Source organism: Pholcus phalangioides, unplaced genomic scaffold (genome assembly GCF_987345545.1).
Source record: "Pholcus phalangioides strain wild (caught in Gottingen) unplaced genomic scaffold, Ppha-v1.0 ptg000004l_1, whole genome shotgun sequence".
NCBI classification, from domain to species: domain Eukaryota; kingdom Metazoa; phylum Arthropoda; class Arachnida; order Araneae; family Pholcidae; genus Pholcus; species Pholcus phalangioides.
In genome coordinates, this window is record NW_028301597.1 from 48714700 (window position 1) to 48739277 (window position 24578).

The 24578-nt window shown below is 35.0% G+C and overlaps 1 protein-coding gene across 1 annotated transcript in view; it reads right to left on the reverse strand.

Moving 5' to 3' along the window:
* LOC149087770 (protein lifeguard 3-like) overlaps positions 1-19609 on the reverse strand; it is a 33035-nt gene extending 13426 nt beyond the window's left edge. The window contains exons 1-9 of the mRNA XM_089231678.1: positions 19543-19609; positions 15522-15752; positions 11853-12013; positions 8978-9042; positions 8771-8824; positions 7564-7614; positions 7421-7460; positions 4852-4889; positions 3588-3675 (exon numbers count right to left, since the gene is read on the reverse strand). Of these exons, the coding sequence (XP_089087804.1) occupies positions 3588-3675; positions 4852-4889; positions 7421-7460; positions 7564-7614; positions 8771-8824; positions 8978-9042; positions 11853-12013; positions 15522-15714 (690 nt within the window). The 5' untranslated portion in view covers positions 15715-15752; positions 19543-19609. The remainder of the gene's footprint in view (positions 1-3587; positions 3676-4851; positions 4890-7420; positions 7461-7563; positions 7615-8770; positions 8825-8977; positions 9043-11852; positions 12014-15521; positions 15753-19542) is intronic.
* Between the last annotated feature and the right edge of the window lie 4969 nt (positions 19610-24578).

The following is a 24578-nucleotide window of genomic DNA, read 5'->3' on the forward strand; positions in this document are numbered from 1 at the left end:
TTAGTAGGGGACTCTGGGTACCATCATCCAGTCTCACTTTTTAGAAAACAAATTTCAAAACTTATCAGCTAAGGTCCCTTTCACACGGAGCAGATGCGGGTCCGCATACCCTTTCACGCGAGCACTAAAGATGCAGACGAATTGCCCGCATCTTTAGTTTGAAATTCACGCATAAAAACTATTTTTTTGCAATTTTTGTAATTATTTTTCTCCTTCACCCCTGATTCAGTGCCCATAGGCAGCATGGAGGAAAGAATAACAGGAGGTGACATCAGGAACGAAAATTGAAGCCATTGTGGCAACCCTATGGGCTGATGAGTAAGCCCAAACAAACCGCTCTTTTCCCTATACTCAACACGTGTTTTGCCGGATCGAATTCTTTTAAAATATTAATAACTAAATAAATTTAAGCACCATGACCATTTAATGCGTCTTCAGGTAATCTACATGATCCAATAAAGGGGAAAAATAAAATCTTATCCTTATATAAGGGGTTGTTATATTTTTAATTTATTTTTGAAAAAGGGGAAGATCACTTTTCACTCTCGACTCGTCATAAGTTTTTAGTTCAGTGCTTCAATTTATTTTAAAAATTTGATGCATCACATTAATGTCTATGAGAATATGATTAATTAAAATAATATGAAGCAGCAATAAAATACAATTTCATAATTTTTTTCTTTTAACTGTTTATCTTGCCTTTTTGTTTCGTTCATCATTATGATAGGTCTGGGACATTTCAAAAGTGTTTCAGGCCCGTGGGCGCTCATCTTAATCTTTAAATGAGGAATTTTGATTTCTGAATCAGTTCTGAGGTGCTCGAGCACCTTCTGACAGGGCCGTAGATAGGATTTTTTCCACCTGGGGCAAACATGATTCAGCCGTCCGGGGCCAACAGCATTTTGTCGCCCCCGTGCCTCAAAGTACTGGAAGTGCTCGCGTGTCCTTCGCCACTGTGTATTTATGGTTTTGCTGCCTGTAGGCTGTACAAATTTCGCCACCCTTCTTCCGTTCAACTCTCATATTCTTGAATACGTATTACTGGAAATATATGCTGCCCATCCGAACTTTCCGCTATGTAGATGTATTGAGAAAAAAATATTAAAAAAATAAAAAACTTTTTTTACGAGCCGCGATAAGTCATCTCTCTGGCCTATAGCATTTAGAAAAATAATCTGGGCTGTTTTTTTTCTCTTCATTTTGTACCAATTACTTTGCTTTTAAAGTGGTATGTGTACGAAAATTTGAATTTTTGAATTGAATTTGAAATCTAAAATTGTGTCTGTGTTCAAGTTTTTGCCTGGAATGGAAAAATATTTCTACAATATTTTAATATAAACAGCTGAAAGGCATTATATATGCTAATGTTTTGCATATATAATGTTTTTTGCAAAAAAAGTCAGATTTTTTCAAACACCGCTTGTTCAAGTCTCTTTAAACATTGTTTTTCTCTCAGCACTGAGGTGTTACATACTTTCGCATAATTTTTTTAAAGTTAAAATGCAGAGAAGAAATTTTGTGGCACAAGATATGGGTAAATTTTGGTTATTTTTGTAAAAGATTCCATGTTGTTGAAGTTAATATTCGAAAACAAATAACAACTAAAATTGTAAAAGCTCTTGTTCAATTGTATAAATATATCCAAAGAATTTGAGGGGAAAAAATCGAGTTCCTAAAGTGAATAGTAAATTTTTAAATGATTTTTAAAAACGGGGATGTTTCTCATAGGAAAGCATGGGAAGCCACAGTTTGTTTGGGCTTACTTGGTCCCTTTCATAGAGCGATCACTGGCTTCATCTGGCAACCCAGATTCCCCATGCTTTCTCAGCGGAGGCGCTGGTCGCGTCACCTCCTGTTATTCTTTCCTCCATGCATACGCAGCCTGGAGCCATTCTTTGGTAGTTTAATCTAGAGCCACATAGAATATGGGAATAACGATGTCTTCATTCCGATCCTCACAAGTAGTCGATGGGAGAAATGGCTTCAAATATTTTCAACCGATTTTGAAAAAAAATTCTATCTTTTCCGAAAAATATGAAATAAAAATTCCAAAAACATCCAATGTTCGAAAAATCAAATCCAAAAACATCCAAAACATTTGATCCAAAAAAAAAAAAAAATTCAGGAGATATCAAAGAATTTGCAAGTAGAAAAAAAGGGGAGGGGTAGAGGCTTTCAAAATGCCTGTGCTTAGAAATATTCACATCACAATTCTGTATCAGGCCGAGATTACACTATAAAAGTTTGTTTATAAAACTTGAAAAATGCCACCAATAAGATTATAGGTTGCATTTGCTCGAATATAACCTATGAGCTTTATTGGTTGAATTTTTTTGTTTTAGAAAAGGGATTTTATCAAACTTTTTATGGTGTCATACTGGCCTTAGGCCAGGATAAGATCACCGGTTGAAAAACCAATAAGATGCAACCGATGCACCTATTCGTTGAATTCTCAACTTTTATAAAGATATTTTATAAAACTTTATAGTGTGATCCCGGCCTTAAGCCCAGATTGCACTATAAAAATTTTATAATAATTCTCTTAAAAAAGCAACCAATTAATTTATCGGTTGCATTTGCTTGAATGCAACCGATAAATTAATTGGTTGCTTTAAGTTTTATAAAATAACTTTCATAAACCTTTTAGACTGAAGTCTAATCCTTAGATTAGTCACTTCTGAAATATAAAATTTCACTTTTTTTTTTAGTTTATAGACTCAATATCGAGTAAAATATACTTGTATGTATCGGGGTGCACCAAAACTATTCAAGTGCTTAGGGCCTGTAATCGTCTTAATCTGGCCCTGAGTGAACGTTGTACGTGGATAATGTTGTTTAATAAAAGTATTTTTTTCAAGTTTAAAAAAATTAAAAGATTAAAAATAATAAATATTTAAAATAATTTTAAATATTTATATTTTTTAGGTAATTTTAAAAATTTAAAAAGAAAAAAATTAAAATTTTTAAATTAAATTTAAAAGTTATTAAAGTATGTAGTCAATTAAATATTCGTAATGAACAGAACAGCTTATAATTTTGGTCCCGTCAGTGGCCGTTGTTGACAGGTTTTATTGTATAAAATTGTAAAGTATGGACAAAGGCAGTTAAAGTTGCTATATCTCAATCTCAGAAGGAAACAAAGGGATAGACGTATGTGTGTACATCATATTTGATGAACAGGGACCCTTATATAGTGTTTTTAAGGGTATTTATGGCAAAATAATTAAAAAAATTCTGTGCAAAATTCCATTAAAAAGTAGCCAAAGATGTGGACGAATTCGCTCCGCATCATGTGAATAGCTCCGAATGAACCTATTGTCAAAATGTCTGTGTGGTGTCAAGAATGTGCGGATGCAGAGCCCGCACTTAGGTTTTGACACATGCGGACGACGTCCGGACCCACATGAACATTTCCTAGGTGCAGAGATATTTCGGCTCGTCTGAAAGGCTCAGTATATTCCAATTGTTACAACTTCTTCCAGACCCGCATCTGCTTCGCGTGAAAGGCCTCTAAGTATACTTCTAAATCTAGAAAACATATCAAAAAAAAAAAAAAAAAAAGTTCTCTAATTAAACGTATTATTTACCTTGGTATGGAAAGAGAAGATAGAGACAGCAAGACAGACAGCCGCACAAATTCCAACTGCTATCAGAACTATTTTAGTATCATGGAAACTGAGGAAAAAATAAATAAAAGCACTAAATCCTTGTATGTTTGAACAAAAAGTGTTCATTAAAACAAAATCTCTTAATAGAATATTTCCTTTGCTTAAATACACATGCAAAATCAATATTAGTATGACTATCCTCACTTTACACATTTTCACTATAACCCAGGGGTGGCCAACTTTTTTTCCAAGCCATGACACAATCAAGATTATTTTCGATATGCATGCCACTGAACAAATTTTAACACTCAGACCATACGTCTTGTTTTACTGGAACACAGGCATTCTCCCCATTCCTGTATTTACAGAATAACAATATTTTAAAATATTGTTCGGCTTTCCAGTTAGTTTAGTGAAAATGTTCAGTTTGACATTCTTTAGAGTTCTAAATTGTTTTTAATTTTTGTCATAAATTTGATTATCGCAATGCAAATTGTGTTTGTGTGTGTACATATATAGGTGCAAGTTCATCTTACCTAGACACCAGAACCTGAAAACTCCGGACGCTTGGGCCCCCTTCCCCAATAACATTTTTAAGAGGGGCTTGCCCTCCCTTTCCAAGAATTTATGGATATACAAAATGTGATTGTATTATACAATGCATGTCCCCTATGCAGACAATCCTGAATCTTGTACACATGGGACGTCCAGCAATTGTACCCAAAGATGAAAAACAAAAACACATTAAATAGAAAATCAGCACACAATTATTATTTTAAGAGTGCCTACTATACTAAATATAGGTTTGGCAGTCTATAAGTCTATCATTCATATGGAAAGGATTGTTTAAAAACTGGAGAGAATTTCATTGATTGAAAAAAAATGAAATATAATTTCTTTGATTAACTTTTGAAAAGCATTCGTGTGCCACTCTTGATATCACTGCATGCTGTGGGTTGACCACACACCCCTGCACTAACCCAATTTAGAAAAGCCAATGTGAAAAAATTACAAACTCTAATGATTTTGATACTAAAAATGAGCTTTTGAATTAAAATTGTTTAAGTGAAGCACTGTCGTATGTTCAAGATTGTGACAGTATTTCCAATCACTTCATAGTCACAAAAACATTTCAGGAACCACAGGAAATATGAACAAGAATTGCGAAAGAAAAAGCTTCACATTTCAAACTTTATGCTGAAAAATATATTACAAAGGAAATATAAAAAGATAAAATGTTTACCAAGAAATTGTTCCAAGCATATAACTCATAGCCATTGTCTATAAGTAAAAACAGAAGAAAAAAAACATGTATATAACATTTTAAAATTCATAGCTAAGGACATGTTGTGTGTATATTATCATCATGTAATAATGTAGCTTGAAAATGCACTCACTAAATATCAATGCAGGTATCCCTCGCTTTACGTGGTTTTGCTATGTCATTTTTAAAAATTGATCTTAGGAATTGCAACCTACAAACTCGGCTTGTAGTTTAACTTTAATCCTGGAAATAGGCTTGTAAGTTGAAGATATAACATAGTTCAATCCTTTGACGACAAAATATGTTGGATTTGGTGATCAGCTGAGACAAATATGACAAATTCCAGATACAGCTCACCAGATCTGACTGATACACAACTTTTCGTAATATATTAGCAATGCCATGAGAATTTTAATTTAAAAAAAAAAAAAACAGTTCCAATGAAACTAGAATTTTATATTTACAAAGAAAATTTGGAATTCTCTGTAGCTTTGCTACTAAGTGCTGTATTAAAGCATGGGCATACTCTGGCACGGCCTGGGGGCCTCATAAAAATGAGATCTGATTGAAATTTCCAATAATTTGTTTGGTAGAGCCTCAGAAAAATCAATTGGTCCAGGGGCCCATAATATTTTTAGGACGGCCCTGCTCTTCAGGAGAGAAAACATCCACGCTGACTAGAATCAATCAGAAATAGTGAAAACAGAAAATATATTAATTTAATTCATATTGCCTAAATTTACTGGATTTATTCATAAGTTTGAATGGTCAATTCATTTAAGAAAAAGGTTCCTTTGCTGTTAAGTTCAATTTTTTTTAATCCTTATGAAGAAAAAAAAAACCAACCCCCCATCTTTCCTATGTTGAATTCAATTCGCTTTATATGATTTCATCTTACGTGACTATTTTGCGAAACTAATTAATTGTTCAAAGCGAGGGAGACGGCTGTATTTTCAATTACCAAAATGTTTCAGTTGGTAAAGTGAGTGTGTCTCATCAGTTATATCATAAAATACCCAAAAGATTGATCCCCTTTATGCTCTATACACAAAAGTATCAGCTTTAAATTCAAACACCAATCTATTTGCCAAGACCTTTTTTTGTATATTAAAAGTGCAGAGGTTGCTCTAATGATAACATGGGTGAAATTAATAGTTTGGTATTATTCAAGAAAAATATGGTGCAGAGTCATTTGTTTTAGAAAAAAAATATATCAATTATTACTAAAATTGCTCAAGTAAAAATGAGCAGGGAAATAAAGGGTGAAAGCAAATCTGGAGTAAATATAAATGAGTATCTGAAAAAAAACCGGTGACAATCAGACAAATATGCAATATACAGGGTAATTCAAATTGTCCATAGGAGTATTTCTGCAACTGTTGACTAGCCAACCGGGAATAGCAATTGCTACCTTTTAGGACGATCACTGAAACTTTGATGGGTCTTTAATGGCATATACTGGATGACGAATTGGAGGCGCCATGGGAAACTACCATGGTCCAACTCTAAATAAAGTGGCTGCTCTGAACTATGGGACTTGTATTTAGCCCAGGTTGACGATAGCCATAGCTACCTTTTTGGACAATCGCTGAAACTTTGATGGGACTTTAATGAAATTTTTTAACGGCAAATTTGCACCATCATTGAAACTATAATAGCAAATTGCTAGTCAGTCGCACGAATCCAAGGAAATGAACTGTATAAAAAAATACACTTTTGAAGAATCTTATAATCCAACTGAGAACAAAATAAAAATTAAAGAAAAATATAAATTCTTTTCGGTGGTGGGCCAGCTCCCACGGGAGCTATTCACTCACACTACTACATCCTACCACAAATTACAAGACAGTGGGACAAAGAAATGACACTCCAAAAGTTGAGAAATTAAGGGGAAAATAGAGTGTGTGCTGATTGGATAGAAGACTGTACGTATATCAGTATAGAAAAGTACACTTGCCTACGTGCGAAGGTCAAGAGAAAGTCTTGTAAAGGAAGAGAGAGAACAACCCCCAAAGATTGGCATTTATTACTATTATTATTATGCATGCACGTTTAACGTGTCAGAAAAAGTATTTAAAAAAATTACGAAAATTATATTAAATGCATGCAAAGACAACATGTCATGACGAAGAAAATTAAAAGGGAAAGAAAAAGTATGACATATTACATGCAGACAGTTTAGGAAAGAATCAGTATTACACGCTAGAATACCATAGCATAACACACACAATAAAAAACATTAAATTTTTCACTGCTACAAATAAAAGAAATTTATAAAAAATAACCAAACTTCTGTAGTTTTTCATGATTTGCTGTAGTTCTGTATTTTATGATAGAAATCCGTAGAAACTACGGAAATTCCGTAATAGTTGGCAATTATGAATTTAGTTCTTACGAAACTTGTGAAGGTAATCCTGGGTGAAGTATGCCCAGCAAGGAAAAAAGTTTATGCTTTCATGTGTTAGAATATGGAAAATACATTTATACAAATCATAGCTTTACTTTAATGCTGAAAACTAATAAACAGAAAAAATCCCGATGTACTCACAAAAACAGACAGCAGACATAGATTGGTGGGATATTTCCTCCTATGAAATAAAATGCACGTTTTAGAGTTACAATTCATGAAATCTGAAGTTTCAATAGGAAAACATAATAATAATAATGCAGAGAACATGAATTTGGATTTACCTGGCACCCTGACAGCAAACCAAAGCAATATAAACTCCCAAGAATATCGCACTAGAAAATTAAATTGATTAGAAATCACTGAGAGTTAATCCAAATATGCAGGCATTAAAAAATGTAAAACAGTGCAATATCGCAACAATACAAAAACTTGATTGCAATGTTCTTTTAACTTTTATTTTATTTTAATTAATAGGGTGACTATAGTTAGATTAGATTTCAGTACAACAAAACCAGAACTCCTTGACAGATATAGGGCAAATTCTCTTAATATGGCTACATCATAAATATAGTAAAATATTTTGTCTCACAAGAATGAATGTACTAGATCACGCTTATATCGTTCCTGCTTAGTACGACTTATTTTTATGGTCTTGCAACCGAAAATTTTTAAAAATCATCTCTGGAATTTCAGATAAATATTTTTTTAATCTATGCAAACCGATCGAATACAAAGATCAATATTTGACAAGTTTGAGAATGATGTATGGTTATTATGAAAATGTTTTTTTAAATAATTCTATATGAAAACATACATAACTTTAAATAATTATTTTTTAATTTTAAGTAATTATTCTTTAATTTCAACTAACACTATTTTTCCATGTCAGAAAATTACATATTAGGTATTTGACTGAATCAAGGTTCAACATAATATCGAAGGAACACACAAACACTTTTTTTGGGCATAATGATATCTACTTAGCTAATAATGCAGTTATTATAATCTGTTATTGAAACAGTAGAGTCAGTGAGTGCACACACACAGCCAATTTTTTAGCCAGTATTCAGACCCCTTACAATTTTATAGAACTTTGCTTTTTCTTCTATTTATTATAAATACCTGTTTTTATTGCCTATTTTAGGCATTTTTAGCATCTTTTTACCTGCCTATTTTGATCATTTTTAGTGCCTAAACTTCCGGGCTCTAGTCATCACTGATTTATAACATTTCTGTAATATATACCAAAATAAACGTTGCAATTCAGTATTCAGAGAACTTCTAGACAAATGAAACAGACTACGGGGCAAACAACACTGAGAAATACATGAAAATTAATTTCAAAAAACAAGGAAATCCCCCCGCTATGAAAGAGTAAATTTCATTTTCTGATTATGATTCAGACATCAACAGGGATAGAAAACATTTATTGCTTGTAAATAAATTAATAAACAAAACAAAAATTTAGAAGAAATGTTATGTACTTACTATGATATATAATACACAAAAACATGCGTTCTTACGAACCACCTTATAGGTTTCCTGTAGGTAAAATAAAAAAATTAATTAATCAAGCATTTGACATCAATAAATATCAACTAAGATCTATTGAATCTTTTATCGACTCAATCTACCATCAAACCATCTTACATTTTCAGTATAAATATGTATAAATATGTATTCTTTAATACTTACACGAAAATAAAGAGACAAATGATTCCCAAGGTGAATGCCAATTGTAGCATAAGTATGGCGTAAACCTAAATAAATAACAGGTGAATTAGGCATATTTCAACAATATAAAATTAAAATCACAGTTGGGGGCATGGCATAAATCTAGAAGGAAAAAAAATTAGTGTTATTGATATGCATGTGTGATCATGTTTGAAAATTATTTTTGAATTTCAGACCAAAATTCCAAATGCAAAGGGTAATTCTTCAGATCAAGGCACAGCTGCCAACTCTGGAGAATGAGAATCAGGGAGATTTTCACACAGATCCGAATACATACAAATATAAAACAGGCTTATGAAGAACAAAGTAGGAATTTTTTGCCAATGAAAGTAAAATCATACTTTTTCCCTTCAGAAAAACATGACACCATGCTAGCTATTGCCAATTATAAGCCAAACACAGTAAGGTAAATTGTCATTACTACACTCAGATCAAAATTATGACAATGAAAAAAAAATACCATTGAGTCAAAAAACAAGACACACACACGAAATCAGAACTTGATAAATCCCAGGAGGCCTATTCACCCTGCAGACTAAAAAAATTAACATCAATGCTTAATTTTTTTTTATGTGCGATAACTAAATTAAGTCTGAGGGGTACCACCAAATTGTCGGAAATTATGTCAGCATGTTAGCTAACATGGAAAAGTGTCCTTAAGTCTCAGACAAGTCAAAGAACACACTATTTAGGACCGATTTTGTTGGAGCAGAAAAATATTTGGTGTCTATAAAATTTTGCTGGTGCCCAATTACTTCTTCTTTTTTTTTTCAATTTTTAAAAGCCCTGTATAAATTGGGATACACGTTCATCTAACTGATATGACCGTGTAGAGGCCAAACTGATCCTGGCCTTTTCTGCAAATTTTGTCTCCTTCCCAGGCTAGTCACTTCAACTTTTTCTGGGGAGGGGGCAAAGAACACATACTCAATATACTGTATGTGTATATACATATATTTCACCTTGTTTGACCATTTCTATTGCGTTTTTAAAGCTGAGGAAAGCAATCGCCGCCCCCCCTCCCTCCCCAGCCCCACAAATGATGGGCATGCTCTTTTCCTCTTAAAACAAAACATTTTGTCCTGATTTGATGATAATTTAAGTATGTGATGTCATTTTGGGAGGAAAAAACCACTGGCAATAGACTTTTTCTGGGTAAATTATTTGAGAATAATTTTCTTCTCCCTAAAAAGTAGGGAGATTTTTTTTCCATCAACTGTCAAAATTTGGGGGAATATAAGAATTTTTCATGAGTAACAGGGATGAAGTAGAAATTTAGAAGCTTTCCGGGGGAAATCTGGGATACTTGGCAGCTTTTATAATATAAAGTTTATTAAATATGTGTATGTTAAAAGTATCATATTAACAGCACAGAGAATGAAAATAATTTAAAGCTACAGTTGTGTTTCCCAAAGTGGGAATCACCTTTACCATATCCATGGGCCCCAGACCGACAAGTTTTTGTTCTTATTTTTTTAAACTCAATCTTGTGATATTTATTGAATATGTGAATATTCATCTGCTTTGTTTTCTTTAAGGTCAGTTTAGATTTAATTTCGGCAATCACGGCTGATTCATACTGTTGCCAGATTTCTGAGATAAGATTTAATTTTGCATATGTATGGGGTTATAAGTTATGCAAATTCAAGTGTCATCTCTTAAAAGCTGATTGGATCTAGTGGTCCCACGTGGTCACGAAATTCCTCTCAAATACCAGTTGTATGCACCAGTTGTGCACCTCCGCACTCATTGCTGTGATGCCTAATCCAGAAAGTTGCCCAGTGCTGTAACCACTCTCAGATCGCTGTCTCACAGATTCTGTAAAGACCACAATTGGAACCACATACGAGTGCCATTTTGCAATCTCTTAATCGTTGTGTCCATGATGAGATATGACGGCCGCTTGAATCCATTCTTGAAGTAATAAAGCTCCTCAAATGTGAACTTATGAAAATCATGGTGTTTCCAAAAGGTGCCGAAAACAACGACAACTTTGAGTGCTTCTTCAACGTGAATGCAGAGGATGTTCGTCATGTGGAATGATAGATATTTCTCCAATCACTGCACTGGTGAGATACATTTCAATAATGAATGTAATATTTTAACTTCAATTTTGTTAAGTAAATTTACTGTAATAAATATATGGGTAGAAAAAGTCAGCATCTGCCAAAAGTTCATTTGGGAAAACGAAAAACAAAAAAAAAGCATAAATGTACAATTGACATCGCACACCAACTTTTGTCAGAAGCATCACAGCGAGCTGGAGATATTGATTTATGTGCTTAGGGGTCATTCAAGTATTACGTCAGCACCGGGGGGGTTCGGATTTGCTGACTTTTGATGACAAAGGGGGAAGGGGGGTTTGAAGGTTGCTTAGGTCATAAACCACCCCTTTTTGAAGACATGAAATATTCTAAGCCGCTGACAAAAATGGCTAAAAACCTGCTTAAGTAATACTTGAATGGTCCCTTACTTATGCTTTGAAGTGTTCTTTTATTAACGAATAATGTCCACTAAACTATTCTGGGGAGCCGCAGATGGCATAAGTTTGAGAAACACTGCTATAAATGAAAGGCAAAATGCCAAAGAGGGGAAAGTGGGACTAGGCATTTACTGTCGCAAAATCCTGCAGCTTGCTTAACATTACCACCAAATAAGAAACTCGGTTGCATGTAGCCACATGACTAATGCTTTGGAAACAAAAAACAAAAAGTGAATGGGCTTGCTCCCTTTACTTCTATACTTCCTCCTCCAAGGGTTCTATGTATATGTGTTATAATTAGTCTCTGTTGAAACTGAGAATATCAAACATACTACTGGAAATTTTTCCACAAACCTTTCGGACAAAAACAGCTCTTATAGCTTTATCTGAAAACCCTCTCCATTCGCCTGTCTCGTCCTTGGGACCCTCTGGATTCTCGTTAGTCGGAGTGATCACAATATGAGAAGACATGGATGGGTGTAGAGGTGGAGCCGGCACGAATCCCATGTTGAAGCCTTTAAAAGTACAAATCATAAGGCATTAAAGAATGGTCAAGATGAGACACCAGAAAGAAAATTATTACACATACAAATAAATAAACCTTGAAACACATATTTAATAAACATGTTATGATACACAGGGTTGCATAGGGAAGCCCCTTTGGCATAACTTTGGCTCAGGAGAAAACTACAACTAAGCAAACTTTGATATCAGCATAGTAAAACAACTATGCCCAAACAGTTGCAAGAAGCAGAAACACAAAATATAATTTGGTCCAAAATATAAAAATTTAAAGTTTCAGAAAAAGTCTAATAAACAAAAACACCAATTGATTAAATGTTTGCCCAATCTCTACCGAAAAAAAATTTAACCAATAACATTCAGATAAACCTTGCGAAGATATTGATAACTGAAAGTTTCGAATTTCCCATAATTTTTAAGTACAAATTCGGAGAATGTTGTGAAGAATGCCAAAAAGCAAGAACTTTAATCATTGGTATTTGGCTGAATTCTTATTAAAATACTATGATGATTTTTTCTTCGGTAAAACAGAGAAAGAACCAGATTTTACTGATTGGCATTTTTCTATTGCATTGGATGGATGCTTGAGCAGCACCCAAAGTATTATCTAGAAATGGGACGGGAGTACATAAAATGACTAATTTTTATATTCCACCTAATTATTTTTTAACACATTGCCATTTGATACATTTGATTAGTCTTTTTACCAGGGTTGAGGTTTTGGACAGGACACGTGGGATAAACTGTCTAAAACTGTTCAAAAGTGTCTGAAACTGTCCAAAACCTCCAAGTTTCAAAATGTTATGTGGAAACCTTTGGATTTTTTTTTTTCATGATACTAACATATTAAAAAAAAATACTAGCAGAAAATAAAACTAATTAAATCAAAAATATTTCAAAAAGGTGTCATTTGGTTTTTTCTAAGTTAATTGTTTCACCAAATTTATGGTTTTAGGCTGGAAATCTGATAGTAAATTAATATCACTCATATAACTGTTTAAATAAACTGTTTTCAATTTTTTAGTTTGTTGTAAATGTCATTTCTATTTCACATCTTATTTTTCATGTATGATTATGAAGCAGGTACTGTATTTATAGGACAGTGCTTGTCAAAACCCTGCCGAATCTGTCCAAACACTTTTCTTTAAAAAATTCATTATATTGAAGGTACCAAATATGCATAGTCACAGTTATAATCATTGCATTATTGTGAAAGTCAACATAAATATTATTTTTTTATTAGATAGCAATATATCTGAATATATAGGTGTGTAGTGTTTGTTTGATGCAAACTGTTCTATTTTGACTTTTCAAACTTTTTTCTTTAAATTTTCAAGAGTGAACTTTCTATTTTACATTCTCAATTTTCAAAAACTAATTATAAATAAAGGAAAATATCCAAAGAAAATGAGGCCACTATGTAGTACCTACACATGACTAACAGAACACAATTTCACAAACACTGATTACGCCTACATGATGATAAAAGACTTCAAGACCCAAAATTTTTTTTAAATTTAAATTGCTGCTCTTATGAGGCTAGAAGCTAATATTTCACTGAATAAATTCAAGCTATATTTACAATTCTATCACATGGGGGACAGCAATAAGAAAAACACTGTGTGAAGGCTTATCAAAAGACTGTCTTTAACACATTGTTTTTTAATTTTGTGTCCCCCCCCAAGTTATGTATCAATTGAAAGAATATTTTCAAATTTTATCTTAGAAATCATCTTGGCGCAGATAAGGCAGCTAAATTAGTTATGTGTTATCAAATGTTAAAAGGCACAGAGCCGCGCTTGATTATTAGTGTTCGATTATTACGCAAGTTTAATTTCATTCTGTAGTCTATGTATTGCTTTTTTTTTATTTTAATGTGACAAATTTCTATCCCATTCTTGTATCTTTCATGTTTCCTTAAATCTAATATTTAACCTCAAGACAGTTCAGTTTTCAATTGTTTGATAACCTGATATCAGTCATGTAACCCTTTACACATACTGTTTTGAATTTCAAAATTTTATTACATTTAATGTAATTTTAATATAATAGGACTTCAATAGTACATAATATAATCGTTGGATTAAACTGTATGAGCAATTGATTTCTTATAACAGTGGAATCTCTCAATAACAAATACCCACAGAACTAAAAATTTTGTTCAGTAAAGAATAAGAGCAAAGTAATCAAAGCTGTACTTCATGAGACCGAAAAATATTCATTAATGGGAGGTGTTTGCTAACAGAGCCTATGCTGCGAGTGGTTTCTCTGTATTATGACTTGACTACAAGAGTGGGTAACAAAATAAGATTTCCCCCATTTTATTACTCAGAAAACCAAGGACTAGAGTGCGCCGCAATCTATGTATCTACTAGGTTGCCCGAAAGCAGAATGTTTTTCATTGTTCTGCAACGAGCCCTCGGCTGATTGAACATGTTCTGCAGTAAAAATTCTCATAAATAGTGTAGTGTTTTTAAATTTTTCTTCAAATTCTTTCAGACAGTTCTGTAGTGGTACTGATTGTTCTGCGACGTACGTCACAGATTTTGGCATATTCTACTTTGGGGGCTAGGTGGTAGTACTGACTCACATGTTGGAGAAACAGAATCTTGAAGCATCTGCAACAGATAGCAGCATTGCAGTTAGACAGCATGCTGGACTCTCATCACAAGGATCCAGATTCAAACCTTTGTGATGACACAGTGGTGGACGGCTTCCCATTTGAAAAGGTCCGAAAGAGCAAGTAGACCTTCATCAACATGATACTTACATAACATAAAAATTCAAGCAAATACTATCTTAATTTCAAAATACAGATGTCAGATGGCAGCACAACTAAAAGCACACAAAACACTACAACATAAATATGTTTGGGCCCCATGTATATATATGCACGCAACACATTTTGGCATGCCAACAAATCCTCAGCAGTTATTCAGAGGAACGTTTACAGGTGTATGTAGTGTAAAAGAACAGTAAAATAGTATTAACAAACACTGAGGTACAAAAAAAAAGAAAAAGAAAAAAAAGTTGTTTGCGACTAATGCACAGAATCACAATTTAAATAGTTGTGGCAGAGCTCCAACCTCTAATGTTGCTCACCACATTCACATAAAGGAAGCTGTGATGAGACTTGCACCTAACACCAATAAGAAATCCAGTTCCTCCTTAGTTGTGTGCTCACATCTTGATATGATATTTCAAAAAAAGTTTTTTTTATTTTTTGGATGCATTTAAGAAATTTATTTCGTTGCCAAGATGTTTTTTAGAGAAGTTTAAATTTGTTATTCATTTTTGTTTAAAAACATTAAACTTTATGTTAACATAAAACTGTTATCATTTGGAAAAAACAACTTTCATGGAGTCAAATATTTATCAAACTGGGTGTTTAGTACAAGGCTCCCCACAGGTTATTGAACCTGTGGGAGATAATTAAGCAGAAAAGTTTCACAGAAAAAAAAAATTTCTGAGATTAAAGTAAATGGAGTGATGAACAATTACCAGGATTTGGAGCTCCACCAGGATAGCCTTGCTGCGGAGGCTGCACCATACCAGGACTAGACGGATATGGCTGCTGTGGATATGCAGCTTGAGGATATGGTTGTTGTGGATATCCAGGTTGTTGGGAATACCCAGGCTGTCCTACGAAAGGCTGAAAGCCAGCATAAGGTGGCGGTTGCTGCTGTGAAGTCATCGCCTCAATAAATTGTTTATCCAAGTTTACCTACAAAACTAAAAAATATTTCGGAACAGTTAAATAAACTTCAATTTAAGTGAAGGTTAAAAAATTGTTGTATCACACTAATATACCATCTGTATAATATAAAAATTGGGACTATAAATTCAGGAGTTTCCAGCAATATCTGCTAGACCATTTTCCCAACCAAAACTCTGAAAAAAAAAAGACATAATTAAAAATTTTATTTTAATAAATAACATGATCCTCACATATTCCCAAAGGATCAATATGATCCGTTCAGGGAATTTATTAGCGTTAGTAAACATCTGTGCCCGAACCAGAATTTGAACCCAGACCTGCAGTCAGAGGATCGCTCCCCTAACCACTCTACTGCCAGGAGAATTTTAACATTCCTTTAAATTTTTGTTCCCAAGTTTATTTTTTCCTTCACAGAACTTTTCCCAAATAAATACTTTTACCGAACTTTTACATATTTCCCCGACTTTTGCCCAAGTATTTTACATTTTCCCAGGCTTCCCCTAACATTACAGGTAGCTAGGAACCCTGTGAATTTATAGTGGTGTCAATAGGTTTGCTATCTCACCTACTGAACATGTATTCATAACTCAGCATGGGCAGAGATATCGGGAGTGACAACTTCACCTCAGTGTCAAAGGTGAAGTTGGCTGATCTAATGTATATTATCATATATGAATTGACATCATCATGCCCCCTCAGACTTCCAAGTCTATCTCCGCCTATGGCCCGGTGATTTTCGTGTTTCTTAAATTGAAGAAACACCTCTAGGAACAATACATCCATGCTGATGAAGCAATAAAAATGAAGTTAAGATGTGGCTCCGGTAGCAAGCGGCAGATTTCTATGACACTGGGAGAAAACTCTGTGAAACTAGCACAGAGACAAAATAAATGTTGAGGCAAATGGTGTTAAATGACGAGGAAAAATAACGCCTGAACTAGTGCAGTGGTCTTAAATCCCAGGTCCAAGGGGAATTTTCTGCTGCTCCTCGAAACATTCTACCCAATTCAGCGACTACATAATTGCAGATTCAACAAATGAAATGCGGTCTTTATATTGGTTTTTAATTATCTTGGTCATCAGCAGGTCTGTAAATTATTTATCCTATTTCAGCCGGTCTGTGACATTACGCTTCGATATCTCTATGAGATGGGAAGCGGGGTGTGTCCGGTCTTCAAAGGTCTGTGACATTATTGAACATTTTTTACCACTCTGCAGGTGTAAAAAGTTACAGAACACTGAAATAGTAAACTGAATATATTATAAACACTGAATAGTTAAAAATAATAAAAGTTGCAGTCGGCGAAAAATCATGAAAAAAAATAGTAGCGCTACATATTTGCATTGAATAGCACTGTTGCATCAATTTTCTAAACACTCCATGTATTATCATATAATTATTGAATTACAGGTTACTCACATACATAAGCCAGGGCTGGAACTGGAGGGGGGAGTGGGCAAATTATAGTAGGTGAGAACAAAAAAACTGTTATAAAATCAAATTTCACAGTGGGGGGTGGGCACTGTGCAATTGATTTTACAAATCCAACAAAAATCTGAGCTGTGTGCCATGGAGTTTATATACCCTTCAGAGAATAGCAGCACCAACCTTGGTTATGTTTGTTTATTTTTTCTGTGTTTGCCTGCTCCGACTGGATTTTACTGTTTTGTTTGTCTACCAGGACTTTTAAATCTCCTTTGTGAAACAACATTGATAATGGCATCATTATAATATTAACAATAATACTGATATGATAACAATAATAACAGTTTTTCTCATTTAATGCAATATGTTTCAGGTGCATCAAGTTGACAATAATAACGGCTCACGAAACTGGGTCCCGATATAATTCATTGATTCACAAATACTCCAATACATTTGTGTTGTGGCAGGCAGCTGCATTTCTCATTCATTTTTAAATATTTATACTGAGGGATGAGGGAGTAATGAGCTGCCATGACAAAATAAAAGCGAGATTACATGTATGATTGTAGCTGTAGCAATTTTACTAAATTCCCTTTTCGCTTCATAATGGAACAAAAAACTTTCTGCACTGTTATATTGTTTGCCTATATTATTGTCTTGCCTCATTTCGCTTTCATCAGGTGGTGGTGATGCTACATATTCTGCTTGCAGTCGCAATTCAGAATTGAATTTTTCTTTTCTTTTTTTTTTTTTTATGGTGTTGAACTGCTTTTGTTGGGCCGATACTTCACAATGAATTCAAATCCCACGGAATTTATTTTATTTTCTTATTTATTTTCAAAAGTTTCATTTTACACTTTTCAAGATATATTTTTGAATTGGGTAATACGGACGCATCATTCATTCAATTCCGTGATTATAAACCATGTATGGTGCTTTATAACATTCTGTATTATTCTAATATATACAACGCAGATTATTACTGTGCCGTGGGAAAAGTACAATGAAAAGGAAAAAATAGGAGAGCAGTTAAGAAATCTTTATTTCCCCAAGTTATGAATTGGGTTCCAATCCAAAGTCTTGGCGCCCAATTATAGTAACTAAACTCCATTTTCACCCGTTGTTCTTTGTAGCAAGTCTTTTTGATGGAGAGATTACATTCGCATCGCAAAGTTGGGAACCATACAAAATCAACTTCAGCCGGCTACCACTGTGGCACCGGTGGGATTCAAATCGGCCCCAAAACAAAAACATGAGAATTATCCCGGCACTCTGAGCTGGAACCCTGTCACAGTCCCACTCTTAAAAAGGAAGGAGGGCCATAATTAGAACACTAATTTAGCTCTTATAAGTTAACTAACAGCAAACTAATTTCATTTTTAACGTTACATACAAGATAAATTACACGATCAACATATAAATTTTTGCACAGAATTCAATTTTATTCGCCTTCACGACTTTTTGGGCATTCTGTCATCACCTTTCCCTGGAATACAGGTTGTTGAGGTATACATGAGTCTTTAGGTTACCAAGTAATAAACCAAAACACATTGGGGGGGGGGGGTCCTGAATTCAACCTTAATGGGTCCTTTTCCAAAATTTTGGACATTTGACACCAATACAAATCTCGATATTTGTTGTTTTTACATAACAATTTGTTACTACATAGGAAAACTCCAAACACTCCTGAGTCAAGTATGTTTTGATATTGTGTGAATTTGTCAGTTTACTGACACGTCAATGGCATATACGGTGAAACCTGTCTTAAACGGAATCAAAATATAATCTGTTCAATGATTAGTGCTTTGATTTGCACCTTTGTATAGCAGAAATCTAAAACGGAATATTTCAGTCCCTTGACGTTCCGTCTCGTACAGGTTCCATGTGGTATCATTAAAACATTTTTATTATAAATACCGATTCCATAAATGTAACCACAGAGTTACGTAAAAGTTTTACAACACAACTGTACTGTCCGTTATGCAACAGTGAAAATAAAATTAGGTTAACTATGCCCCAGCAACTTCTATTTCTTTTAACATTTTAATTTGAAGGTAATATAACTACCATAATAATGAAGATATAACTACGATAATTATAACAGTAATGATTTAATTATAAAAAGTATATATAGTTTTGGGAACTCTAGAGGGTAATTATAAACTTGATGAACCATGTTGCAATGTTGGTTTTTAATTCCATGTTATTTTTGAATTGGGTGACATTTTGACTTGACAGCATCTGGATTAAATTAGAAATTCAAAGAGGCATTCAATTAAATGACCACGTGTAAAAACCACGTGGTAAATAAAATCAACACGAAATTCTATCAAGTCTTGGTCTTGGACGTAAGAAATGCAGTTAAAAAACATATTTACCACAAGGAAACCTTTACCACACCAATAGAAATGGGGTTTCAAGTCTGAACAGCAATCAAAACAAAAAATGAGCTTTCTGTTGCCAGATTTACGCAGAGATGTGACCAAAACACAGTCCCTTAGTAATGACCATATGTCCTGTGTTGTTTATTTTGATCAAAATATTAATTCTGTTGCCATTTTTAGAAAATATCCGTCATAAATTATAATTCCGCATCATTATCGCTAGAATGATATGGGAGTTTTTCATTTTTATGGTTCAAAATAATTTGTCGTATGGATTTGTTTCCTTGTTTTGTCAAGACTCTGTAGAAAAAAATGTTTCAGGTTAAGTACTCATGCTGCTCTCTAGTGACAGTTCATGACACTCGAGGTTTTTATGTGTAACACTAGATGGCGGAACGGGTTCTAATTACGAAATAATTTTCTTTTAAAACGCGGGAATTTCAAACAGTTTGATTTTCAGTCAACGATATAATTTTCATTTTATTAAATTCATAAATGATGGACGAACAAAAACTTTTTTGTTTTAAACAAAACACATTGTACCTGGAAAATTTGTATGCAAGTTAGATATATTCACGGGTAAAGGTGTAACGGGTCCACTTAAGTGATCTGTAAATGTTCTGCGAGTTGCTATGTGATCGGCAAATGTGCCGCAGGTTGCTTAAGTAGTCTGTAAGTGTGCCGCTAGCTGCTTGAGTGATCTGTAAATGTCCCGTTGCTTGCTTAAGTGGTCTCTGAAAGTGCTGTGGGTTGAATAAGTGATCTGTGCGCCTCTGGCTACTGAAGAGATCTGTAAATGTTCCGCGGGTTGCTTAAATGATCTATAAATGTGCTAAAAGTTGCTTAACCCCAGTAGCACAACGATATCGTATCGATATCGGTCCGACGTTGGAACGTCGAATTAATACCGAACGTCAGAAAGGGGTAGGAAATTTTTACGTGTCCGGTATCGAACGATATAGTAAAAATGTATTCACTCAATATACGCCAAAATATCTTCTTTTTTTTTCTCTGAAATAGTTTTACTCTAATTTTTACAGCATTTCGTTTCGAAGGAGAATATCTTGTAGTCCCTTTTTGAAGTAATCGAAATTTCTCTTTGTCGAACTACGTCGACAAGTGTATGCCATTTCTACGTCGAACGATATCGAAGCGTCGTTCTATATCGGTGTGCTGGGGTAAGGGACCTCGAACAGATCCAGATTACTTGCGCGATCTTCAAATGTGCCACGGGTGAGTTAAGTGATCTGAAAATGCACTGCAGACCACTTAATTGATGTGAGAATGTGCTGTTGGTCACTTTAGGGATGATATGTAGATGTGTTGCGTGTCACTTAATTATTCTGGGAATGAGCCACGAACTACTTGAGTCATATGAAACTGCACCACGGGTCACTCAAGTAATCTCGTAATGTGTGAGCCACTTAGTTAATTTTTACAAAATTAGGTTTGAGGTCGTGGGCTACATATGGCCCGGGTCATCGGGTGAGCATGTATGTTGTACATGAATTGGAAATAACATTATCTCACACAGAAAGGCTATCTGAAATAGGTGTTAAAAGCGAGTTCAATAATATTTAAACCAGTGGTGGCGGTAGGACACCCCGGAATAAATTCAGGAAATCATAATTTCCCACATAAAACTCAAGATGAGTACGTAAAGGCACATTATCGGGCGTGGAGAGCATAAGGGGAGACAGACATAAAGGGCTGGGGACACTCGATGATGACAACTGGGGGACATGATGGTGATACCAATTCATGTATACAGGGTGAATCCGATCTATTTTGCCAAACGAAAGGGGTTGTAGACGAGCCCAAGTGGATCGTGAAACATCCCACCAACCCCGTCCGATCTCAAACCATTTTCGAGTTATAGTGGATAATCGATTATGAAAAAAAAAATACATAGTCTGAATATACCAGAATTTGTGGAGTTCCTGAAAGACCTGCGTGCAAACTAAGCACGCATTTGGAAAAAGCAGAAAAAATGCTGCAATATCTGGTTTTAATGGTGAGCTACAGGCGCTGAAACATTGGCGAAGTTCAAAATCGAATTGTTGTGTGATAAAATTTTTAATCGCTAATTCTGCGAACACCCTTCCATCTGCAATCGGTCAGATTTGTCAAAAACTTGTTCATTCCACCAGCTTCAGAAAGAGCTTATTATAAACCATATCGGTTTTCTGGTTCAGAAGAAATTTAGTCTTTTGTTTGCAATACATCACTGAAATCAGCGTTTGTCGAAGTAGATATTCGACGAAAATTTGGAATTTGCGGATGGAGATTTTGGCGACAATTTGATTTTCCACAAACAAATCCTGTAAGGTGACATGCTACTTCTATCTATTATAGATATCCGTATCTAATGGTGGTCAAGCTTCAAGCACTGAGAGATCGGTGAAGTGAAAAATCGAATTGTCGCCAAAACCTACTAAAAGTACTTTGACGAAGTTTCGACAGATTTCAGCGATGTATTGCAAACAAAAGACAATTTCTCTTGAACTGGATCACTGATATAGTTTAATGTAGGCTCTTTCGAAAGCTGGTGCAATGGACAAGTTTTTCACAAATTTGACTGGTTGTAGCTAGAAGGGTGTTTGATGAATTGGCAATTAAAAATTTTGGCGACAATTCAATTTTCAACTTCCCCAATCTGTCACGTCACCTTACAGCATTTTTTCTGCACTTCCCAAATATGTGCTTAGTTTGCGTGTAGGTCTCTCTCTCTCAGAAACTTTACAAATCCGGGTTTTTTCAGACCATGTTTTTTTTTCCTCATAATCCATACTCACCATAACTCGAAAACAGTTCCGGATAAGACAGGGTTGGTACGTTGTTTCATGATCCACTTGGGCTTGTTTATCACTCCCTTTCGTTTGGCGGAATAGGTCGAATTCACCGTATATATGCATATACCGGATCAGTCCCCCGTATCTCCGCCCACGGTGGGGAGAAATATAAGAGGACCCATGCCACTCCCCCCTTCCCCATTATTGGCAGGCCCTTAAGCCAAACTTTTCAGGGCCCTTCTATAGTGAATTTACAAAATGAAAGAACAAAAAATTACGGTAATTGTCCCGGCCCTGTCAGCCTCCCCCTTGTGAAGAATATTCCTTTCTATGCTATATCAATTTCTATTAATTTAAAACGCTTCTCAAAAACGTTATTCAAAATTTCTCTGGAAGAGATTTTGTGACTCCTCCGGTCAATCCCGTGCAATTAAAAAAAAAAAAAAACTACATTAGAAACAAAAATTTCCCCTCGGTATTACAGGTGGAGAGACTTGAAAGTCTGGGGGGGGGGGGGCGCATGATGATGTCAGTTCATATATATACGCATATACATTAGATCAGTCGGCTCCCCCTTCGACGCGGGGGGAGGCGTATCTTCGCAAACACACACAGTGCCGTAACTAGCCATTTCTGTGCGAGAATTTTCATTTAGGCCCCATCTGGCCCATTCTTGGGCCCTACGCGTGTGCACCTGTTTCACTTGCCTAGTTACGGCACTGTCTCCGCCTATATATACGGGGTGATTATAAAAAAAACTATCCCGACATATGGGCCCCTAACTATCATACCATTCACAGAAACTGAATGAAATTTTGGCATAAGGTATTTTGAGGTATGCGCTCAAGAATGATATGGAAAACAACAGTGCCACTCTAACAGTTACGGTTACAGTGAGAAAATTTCGAAAATATCAAATGGCAACACCAAGTTTTTTGTATTGGAATGCGATCTCCATACTGAAAAACACTAAATAGCGTTGGAATGGCACCTGTAGCACGAAAATCCCCGGAGCTAGGCAAGGAAAAAGGACTTTGACCAGGGGCGTAACCAGAAATTTCGTTCGGGGGGGGGGCCAAAGTGAAAGAACAATGGATTTGGCCATCTTTTTCCTTTTTTTCGGTCATTTTCTCACATTTCGGGGGGGGGGGGGCAGACCCCCAAGTCCCCCCCCCTCGCTACGCCCTTGACTTTGACGTGCACCAGAGCATTAATTATTCGTTTCATTCGTCACACCGTTTCTTCGGCTGATATCCCAGTCTGATTAGTCCTCCACAAGGTCATGTGGAAAATTTGTGAAACACAATAAAATGCTTTATTTTATGCTGCTTCTCTGTCCTTATTGGTTGTCCTCACTTTTAGCCTATGTACCGCCGGTGATTTTCATGCTACAGTTGCCGTTCGAACGCTATTTAGGGTTTTCACAATGGAGATCACATTACAATACAAAAAACTTGGTGTTGCCATTTGATATTTTCTCACTGTAACCGTAACTGTTAGAGTGACACTGTTGTTTTCCATATCATTCTTGAGCGCATACCTCAAAATACCTTATGCCAAAATTTCATTCAGTTTCTGTGAATGGTATGATAGTTAGGGTTTATGATAGATAGTTTTATGATATTAGGGGCCCATATGCCGGGATAGTTTTTTTATAATCACCCCGTATATACATGATCAGTGTATTATTTCACTTGGAAAATTCTGAAAATATTCACAAAGAATATCTTCGGACTCTAAGGAGCAATGCTTTTAAATTACGAGTTTCCACCGAGAGCCCCCCATATCACTTTCACTCGCTCCATCGTTATTATATCGTCTTTGTTCTAAAACACGTCCAGCGAACCCCTTAGCATAGCAGCCTGACGAAAATCTCATTTTGGGGCCGCCCTTAGGGGTATGCGGCAGGTGCAGACGTAACAGACACTTTTTTCTTGGAAGGGGGGGGGGGGGTCGCACTTATGGTGTAATAATTTTTCTCTCGTAAAAAATAATGAATTTTCTTCATTTTTGAAATTTTCATCTAGAAAGAAATATAATTTGGAATCATTTATTATCTTTCATATATAAATTCTTGATTTCCACCAATTTTGAAGCTTTCTTCAATAAACTCTGAATTTTCAACAATTCTGAAATTAATTCTTTCATTTATTAATCAATTGAAACCGCGGACGAAGAAAATTTCTGCCAGAAATTATGCGATTTTATTACTCTACTAATGAGTCTTGATGTTTTCAC